Source organism: Myiozetetes cayanensis, unplaced genomic scaffold, assembly GCF_022539395.1.
Source record: "Myiozetetes cayanensis isolate MyiCay16 unplaced genomic scaffold, myiCay2020 scf2-11, whole genome shotgun sequence".
In the NCBI taxonomy this organism is placed as follows: Eukaryota; Metazoa; Chordata; class Aves; order Passeriformes; family Tyrannidae; genus Myiozetetes; species Myiozetetes cayanensis.
In genome coordinates this window covers 66,041,286-66,050,450 of record NW_026087411.1, presented here as the reverse complement: position 1 = coordinate 66,050,450, position 9,165 = coordinate 66,041,286, and the positions used below count along the sequence as shown (strand labels likewise).

At 39.7% G+C, this 9,165-nt stretch overlaps 1 protein-coding gene across 1 annotated transcript; it reads left to right on the top strand.

The window, feature by feature from the left end:
• The first annotated feature begins 1,080 nt into the window (after positions 1–1,080).
• Positions 1,081–8,221, top strand: CALHM4 (calcium homeostasis modulator family member 4). The gene is made up of 2 exons (XM_050316889.1): positions 1,081–5,848; positions 6,635–8,221. Exons 1-2 carry the CDS (start codon positions 5,291–5,293, stop codon positions 7,037–7,039), a joined length of 963 nt encoding a protein of 320 aa, XP_050172846.1. The 5' UTR covers positions 1,081–5,290; the 3' UTR covers positions 7,040–8,221.
• Positions 8,222–9,165: the final 944 nt, after the last annotated feature.

Here is a 9,165-nt window from a genome sequence, read left to right as displayed (position 1 = left end):
GCAACAGATCTGCCCCTGTCCGCAGAGTAAATAATGACTTCATCCATGAGAATGGTACACAGCAAACACCCATGGGAAGTCAAATCAGATAGCCCCAAGACATTCACAGGTTTTGAGAGACATCAAATTAATTTTGTTGTTTCTGTCAGATTTTGGTGTTTGGAGAGCTAACCAAAGCTTCCTCTCTGAAGAAAAAAACCACAGGATACTGCTGCAGATAGTAATTAAAAATTGATCATTTTCAACTTAAAGGAGTTGTAGTCTCATGTCACTCTGACTGCTTTAGTCTAGTGAGTAGGTGTCTGCCTAAGCAGGGGCAGTGTGGGTTATAAGGCACTGCTACCACCACGATTCTGCAAAGCTGGCAGGACAGATCCAGAGAATTTCCAGGTTCCCAGAGGAATAAACTGTGTACCTGCTACAGCTACCAGCTTGTGCAAATGGTACTTTCATTAACAGCGTTCCTTGGGGCTGTTCTATCATTCTTAGGCTGTTATAGCCCCTATTTGTAAACATCCTTGCTATGAACATCCAGGTTTATTTTGCCTGTTTCCCCTGTAGTAAATCTGGTCTATGTGGTTAGCTTAGATTTGCAATACATTTCAACTATTGTCGCAGATGAATTTAAAAATTAGATAGCTGTCATTCCTTATGGGACGAACTTGATCATCTAGTCCCACTGAGCCCTCTCAGGAAAGGAAGGAATAATATACAGCCTCATCTCAGAATGTCATGCTGTTATTAAATTTCTAGTAATTAATAGATTCAGTATTAGAGTAAAAATACAGATATTTACTAGTCCACATACACAGAAAACATTCAGATGTGATTAATTTGGGATAAGAAAGACTATTTACCTTAAAAATGGTAATTTAAAGTTATGACACAATTCAATAACAAAACGTAGGACAGATAAAAGGATTTGCAGCTTTTTCTGTAAAAACTTAGTCAAACTAACATCTTTTATTTTACACAGAATGAATTGGTGTTGACAACTTTACAGTATAATAAGACTCTAAGGTTTGGTTTTTTGTTTGTTTTTGTGTGTGTGTGTGGTTTTTTTTGGTGGGGTTTTTGTTTGGTTGTTTTGGGGGTTTTTTTGTTTGGTTGGTTTTTTAAGGTGTTTTTCTGGCCTGTAAAATCCTACTCCATTTTATAGGTGAAACTATCGTAGGTACTTCCTATATCTAAATTTAAATAAATTTTAAAAGCCACACATTACAATTATCTTGATAGTTACTTGCATTTCTAAATTGAGTCTGAGATGGATTGATTTCTCTACTTGTCCCCAGCTGGCAAAAAGCATTAAATATGTCTCACATTGCAAGTCATCCCATATTCCACAAGAAAGTGTACTGCACTGTATTTTAAAAACAACTGCAAAAGATTATCATTGCCATAATTTAACTTCAGTGAACCCATTGAAAAGCACTTAAGGCTACCCATAAATGACCACCACTTTATTTATATGGTTCTGAATACGTGGATGAATCACTTCAGCCTGCATTATTAATACTATAATAGTGAAGGAACACTGTGGACCAGATGGTGCAATGTATCATAAGGACACATCGCTGTTCTTTGAAAATACACACATATAAGTTCACACACAAGTTCTTATACTCAAATCCCAGTTTGGCTGCTGCTTTGTCAACGTTTCTGAATAAAGCAATGCTGTTGCTGCCTCCTTGCCTGCAGAAGCGTTTTCAGTGTGACCTGCTGAAACTTCCTTGGTTAGGTTATGCCTCTCAGGAACTGTTTTCAAGAGGGTGTTTTGGGATTTTAGTGCCTACTTTCTGCTGAAGCTCTCTGCAGGCACCTGAAATCTCATATAAATTTGCCTATAAAGCACAGGTAAATTCTGAAGCAAAATATGTAAGCTAAACAAAAAAATCATTAACTGGTTTCTATTCTTCCCTTAACTTAAAGCTTGTCCTAATTAAAGGGAGGGGACCTTCTCCCTTAAACAAGCCAAAGAGACCATGAAAATGACTTGGTAGCCTGAATCCCACCTTGGTAGAACAGAAGACATGGGCAGTGCTCCCCTCACCTCCCACAGGAAATCTGTCAGGCAGGCACTTTCATAGCATGCTTTCTAACATGCACAGGCAGGCTTGACATCCATGCTAAAGAGAACTCAAAATGCTTCTGGAGGGGCCACAGAACATCAGCCTTTTGGCTGCTAATTTAGTGATGAAAACACGTGCACAGGACCAGAGAGACCAGGGTTCAGTCTCCTCCTCCTCCAAACTTCACAGGAAGCAACCTTCAGATGGAAAATAGAAGAACACTCTTTCTCCCTACGTTTTCCTGACCAGTAGATAACAAAATCCTAATCTTTTTTTGATCCAATAAGTATCAAAATCCTCTCTGTGGGGAAAGTAAGTGCAACTGGTATAACATGAAAGCTGGAACCACAGTCACATCACATAACTAATAATACTGAGATTTTGGAAGAAAGAGATGAGTGAGTTTTTAGTAGATGAGGTAGAGAAGGGGCCTGAAACCAATCTCTACCTTCTGCCATGGTTGCTTTATTTCAATAAAAGCCAAAGAAGATAATAAAATCTCTCCCTTCTGCCATGGTTGCTTTATTTCAATAGAAGGCAAACAAGAGAGAATAAAAACTGTTTGCTGTGTATGGGAGGATAGGAAGGTGTAATATGTCTTCCAATAACCATGTTTTAAAAAAAATGACAAATCATTCTCAGTTCTTAAAAAAAAAAAAAATCAATTTTTCTCATAAGTGAGGTTACTGGCAGTGAGTTCAAGCTGGCAGAGCCCTGCAATAAGACAAGCAAAACCATGGCTAAGGTTTACTCATGTATCCTATTTGTTTCAGATGTCAGATATAAGCATTTTTTTGCCTCAGAGGCCAGCTGGCTGTCACCTCAGGTAATGGTGTTTTGGATTGCATTCAGTCCTAACTCTTCCTGGGAATCAAATAAAGCCTAAATGTCTACCCCAGGACTCTGGGTTCCTCTGCAAAGGTGAGCACTTAGAAGTTTTGTGCCACCCAAGCTTTTAATTGGATGCAACCCTATAATTTCTTCCATAATAGGATGACCCAGCAGGATCACTTACAGCAGAGCATGAAAGCAAATGCCAAAGAAGTGAAAATGCAGAAGCATAAAGCTGTAGTATTGATTGTTTAAATTGCCTCATTCAACAGCCTTAGGCTGACTATGAATATTTCAGTATTGTACACCACTTCAGTTTCACATTTAATGTGTTTCTGGAGTAAACAAGTGATGCTTGGGAAAGCCTTCCTTCTTTATAAACAAAATAAGACAAGGGTTCCCAAAGAAAACTCAGAAGCAATCAATCAGAGATTTTAAAACAAACTGAGGCATAATGGAAGTCTCATAAAACATATCTTCAAAATAATTCTGTAATAGCCTAATGGGCTATTTCACTGACTTTTTTTAAATCAAAATACAATGCCACCAGTACAAAAAAAAAAATAGTTGAAAAATTCCTGTTATACTGAAAGAAAATTAAGGTTCAAAATGGCAATGTTTAGACAGCACTGGGATTTTGTTGAGCTAATGCTCTGTCCAAACACCTAAGATCTTAACAACAAGCTCCAGAAAAGCTGTGGCAAAGTGCTGCTGGATGTTTCAGCATGTTTCTCTATTGCTTTTAATTCTGTGCAGTGGTGTCACACAATTTGAGAGCCAGTTACTAACAAAGACCTCTTTCACAGATGGTGAGTGGGGATGAGACAAGCAGGTGTCCACCCTAGCAGAGCACTGGAGAAACAAGGTCTTGCCTAGAGAACCGACAAGGCACGTATAACATGACATCCACGTGTATAACAGCTGAGAGAGTGTCTCTGCCATCCAAGGGGATACCATGGGTGCTAAAACTACTATTTGAGATAAAACTTATTATGAGCAACCCTCTCTGTAAGAGGAGGAAAGAGGCTGTGCAGACAGATATTATTATATCACACCACCAAGTCCGCACATGCTGTCGACAGAGATTTGTAATGGGAAGACAATTTTCCCCATAGACTTTCTGGCTGAATTTCGGCTTCTGTTCTTGGTAAAAATGTTTATATTACAGACAGTTGAGTTCTCAGTACTTAAACAGAAGTATTTGTAGAGTCAGATCAGCCTAGGTTATGCAACATATAGAACTACTGGATAGGATGACCACAGAAAAAGTGCAATCCGGAGGAAATCATCCGAAGTAAAATGTTCTACATTTTTCAGGCCTCTACTTAAGGCTTGATTTGTGACCAATGCCCAGAGCCCTGGACATCCCAATATCCAGAAACCAGCTCTGGAAATGCTTAATTGAAAAATTTCTATCTATCTCAGCCCACAGAATGGGACTCACCATACTTACAGAAAATCTTAAAACTTGTAATCACAAGTATACTATATAAATGCCAGCTGGTTTGACACTGTGTGAAGTGAATAGTGGATTATACATTACCAAAAAAAACCAAAACCCCAAAAAACAGCTTTCCAAAGGAAACCAGCACTGTCAGGAAAAGAGATATGCCAACTTCTTGCCACCCAGAGGTGAAACACTAAAATCCTCATTGCTCAGCAGATAACTACATCTCAGACTCCAGTTTGGAGAGCAAATTGCCCCAGAATTGACATTAAATAGAAACAGCACAGGGACTCCAAATGTTGTGTCACTTATGGAATATTTTATGGGTTTAGTTTAAAGTGGAATCTAAAATTTACATTTAAATTTAAAATTCAGATTTTAAATACTTCATTTTTAAAATAATCAGTCCAGGTGCCAAGTCTTTGTTTGGTTGTTCTTTCATGGAGAACAGCTGAAAGATCTCCTTTTTCTTTCTTTTTTTTTTTTTTTTTTGTGTCCTAGTCTCATGCCATGTTCCTGCTAATTACTGTTGATTAGCAAACAGCTTGGCAATTAATCCTGGCAAGTTAGTCATCAGTTTGATAGCACTGCATGTCATCCAAAAGGTAGGGGGAATTCATTGTTAGTTTCAGACAATTAGCAAGGGGCTGGCAGAGCTCACAACTGCCTAAAAGCTCAGTGTTCCAGAACTGCTGAGACGAATTACTGAATCAATTAAATCACATCAGTGGATGTCTGCAAGCATATTTAAAGGTAGGAAACAAGCCACTGAGAATTAGGGGGAGGGGAAAGACTAGCAGGAGGGTTTTTTTGGTGTTGTGTTTGGTGGTGTTTTTCTTAAGCTGTCGGAGTTTGTTCTGTTCTTCCATTAAAATTAGTTAAATTTAGCTAAAAGCTGGTGTTGACTTAAAGTGAAATAATCTAGTAAAGAGTAAGAGCTAAAATGACTTTCCTTCCAAAGTGGTTAACTTTTCTGAAAGGCAAAGAAGTTGTTATTGCTAATGCTATAATTGCAATACTGACAATTGGTGGGCAGCAGCTTTTCTCTTTTTTCACGTTCAGTTGTCCCTGTCATGTTGGACAGAACCTTATTTATGGGCTGGCTTTCCTAGGAGTTCCTGCACTGATCCTTCTGATTCTTGGCTATGCCCTGAATAACCAAACTTGGAGGCTGGTTACAGGCAAAAAATCTCATTTTGAGAACATGACTACATCAGACCGGTTACTGAAATGCAAGCTGATCTGCTTTGTCTTGTGTAGCATCACTGGGAGAGCACTGGTTGCTCCAGTAACATGGCTAGCAGTCACCCTGATAAATGGCTCATATTACATCTGTGCTGTGAGTGAGTATGTCCCTACATATTATTATGGAGCTAATCCTAACATTACTGCTAGTGAACGCAGAAGGATATTGGCTACATTTCCATGTAGTCAGTTAGTTCCACCAGAGATGACCCGGGCAAGAGATGAAGTGATTCTCCTACTCCGATACCAGTCACAAGTGAGTAACTCATGTTGTTTCTGTTGCCTGTGAACCTAATGATGAGAGGTTAAGTTAATTCATCAAGCAAAGTGTTAGGATAGAACAAGATCAGTGCCTTGTGTCATGAGTGTAAAATCTCTATGTGTTTTGAAGCCTGCTTTTTTCTTCTAAGCGGAACTGAATTTTAAGTATATAAGTTACTATATCTGGTTGTCCCATTTGTTACCTGCTATGAGAGGATATATTCTTCCTTGTGTAGTATCCTGAAAAGTACTATCAAGTAAGACAAATGAAAGTCAAAGAGCCAAGGAAGGGTATGAAGCTTCTTCATTAAAGAACAAGAAATGTGTGGCTAAGAGGCCCAGGCTATGAGAGTTCCATGGGAACCAAGATAAAATCTTGGGTTTTAGATCAGACTCAATTTTAAAAGTTTACATACTGAGTAAATAATAGGGTAAACATTAAGTTGACACTTCTGAGAAAATTGGTTTTAAACAGACCATAAGCTAATACAGTCTAGAAGTTACAAGGCTTCTCTTCTAATAATAACTGCTGTTAGAGCAATATACTTAAAATCATACAACAGAACTTTCTTAAACCTGACAGGAACAAGTGACTTTACTACACGGCTGCCTCCAGTAGGCATAGACTGTGTTTGGTGGCAACAGACCTTTTCCAGGCTTGTACCTTGTTAACATTATTATTTAGGACAAGCAAGTAAAGATCACATGGATTTTCTGGTGTTCGGAAGTTACCACTGTATTTTCAGCTGTAACAGTTCTTTCTTTCCTTTTCCTTTGTAAGGTGGCTGGTTGGCTTCTGATTGCTGCGGTAGTCATCACTGTCTTCCTGTCTTACTGCCTGGCAAGCTGTTTCTCCCCGCTCAGCTTTCTGCATTTCAGATACTGGAGCAGCTATGTTCACAATGAGCAGGAGCTCTTTGATGAGGCAACGGAGCAGCACTCCAGGCTCTATGCCATGCAGCATGTAAGGAAGTTTTTTGGCTTTGTCCCAGGAAGTGAAAATGTAAAGGAAATTCGCATCCCATCTCTCAGAGAGTGGCAAGCCATTTCTGGACTGGCCTTTCTAAAACAAGTGGATGAGGAGCACTACGATTATAGTCTCCTCCATGACTGGGCACTCAAGGAACGTGCAAATGGAAGATACTTGAAGACTGATGAAGACCCTTTGATCAGAACACAGCTCTGAGGATCCAAGCCACCATACCACCTTGCAGAAATGCAGGAACCTGTCTCGCTCTGTATCAGACCTGAGCAGCTCTGGAACTTCCCAATGCATTATTACATTGACATATAAACTATGTGAGCAAGTACATCTTGTTAATGTAGTCCTTTAGCATGCTTACAGATGCCTTTACTGATGGCATCTGACTCCTAGGGGATGTGAGCTAAGTCTAGATTAGGGTGGGTTGTTTCAAACTGCAGCTCTCTGCTTTCTGATAGTTGTGCTAAAAGGATAAGTATGTACTGGTAAAGTTATTTGCAGATGCTTTTTTGAATTTTTTTCTTCCCATTAAAAAGATTTTTAATAGCTAGATTTTTGACAGCATCCTCTGAGTTGGTCCATTCTGTACAGAGCAAAAGCAGCTATTCAGCTTTTCTCTCAGTGAGTCCTAGCATAATTACTTATGTCTTCTCTTCCATTTTTCTTTTTTTTTTTTTTTGTATTGTATGAATAAAGTACACTGAGCTAACTATAAGCTAAGTTTGTGGCTACAGTAGCACAAAAGAAACATAGAGGAAATCTTATTGTCAAAGGCTGAGTCTAGATACAATGATGAGAGAACTTTCAATTCTAGTAAGGAGAGAAAATTCCCAGTGAGGCAAAGGATGGAGGTATCCAACACGTAGCAGCTGTATGAACAAACACTTCACATTTGGTAAACTGAGTTGAAAGCTATTCTGGCTGAAAGCAATAGTAAGATCAGTCTCGTTTTTAAAAACACTTCAAAATCTCTCAGGTGTTTGTGTGCTTGCCCACTGTACAAACAGCAAATCAGGACAGGAAAAAAAATCTCATTTTGTGCAGTAAGGTTTGCTTTGCCTTCAAAGATCTTGTAGTTTAGGCATACTACTGGGCCCATGAATGTTACTGTGATTAAAAACTACTGAATTTAGTGAAAGAAGGCTTAATGATGTTTTTGTGTTAATTCAGTGTAGTATGATGCGATGTTATTCATCTCCTCTCTAACTCCTTGTGCAGATGTTTCTAACTCTAAAAGGGTTTGGGGGGAAATGCATACGGTAATTTTTCCTAATGCTTCCTGTATTGCCTTGTCATGTACATATACACATGTTGTATGCTCCAAAGCTACATGCTAAACTACAGGATGCTATCTGCTATTAATAAATGACCCCTGGTGGTTGAGGTGGAGAAATATAATTATTTGGTATGTTTTACTAGAAAATGCAGGAGCCAGAAGTAAGTTACATTACAAATTGTGGTAAATGTGTATGATCTTGAGATTTAAACTTCTAAACAAAAGCAAGCATTTTAGCAAATGCAAACAATGTATTTGTTGAATAACTGGAAACTATGCATCACTTTATATCATTCATTTGAACCCTAAGCTTTTGCATAGGTAGTGGGTTGACTCTGACTGGAAAACAGGTCCTCACCAAAGCTCCTCTGTCTCTCCCCTCCTCAGCTGGAGAGGGGAGAAAGGATATAAGGAAAGGTTCATGGTTTGAGATAAGGACAGGGAGAGATCACTCCCCGTTTACTGTCACAGGCAAAACACATTCCACTTGGAGAAATTAGTTTATTTTATTACCAATCAAAGCAGAGTAGGACAATGAGAAAACTCAATCTTACAGTACCTTTGCCCCCTGCCTTCCTTCTTCCTGAGCTCACTTTCACTCACAAGTCTTCTACCTCCTCCCATTAATGCAGGGGGAGAGTTAAGGGGGGTTGAGGGCAGTTCATCACATATTGTCTCTGCTGTTCCCTCCTTCTCAGCGGAGGGCTTCTCCCGTTCCTCCCCTGCTCCAGTGTGTGATACCTCCCACAGGCGAGAGTCGTCCACCAGCATCTCCCAATTTCTGTCAGAAATGGCATTCAGCTGCCTTCACAGTACCCTTCTATGATACCTAGAGCATCGGGTTTGAATCCTGTTCAGTTTGCTGATCCCTGTAAGTTTTCAATGGAAGAACGCTGAAGGGTGGATAACACAGCAACGCGCTCTTTGTAGTGACCCTGAAGCCTGCCTCTCTAGGTGGGAGCCCACATACCACTGCAAGTCCAAGTAACACAGACCGCCGACCTCACCTCCGCTACCGCCGCTGCTCCCGGGAAGGGCGGGGAAGCAGCGCACG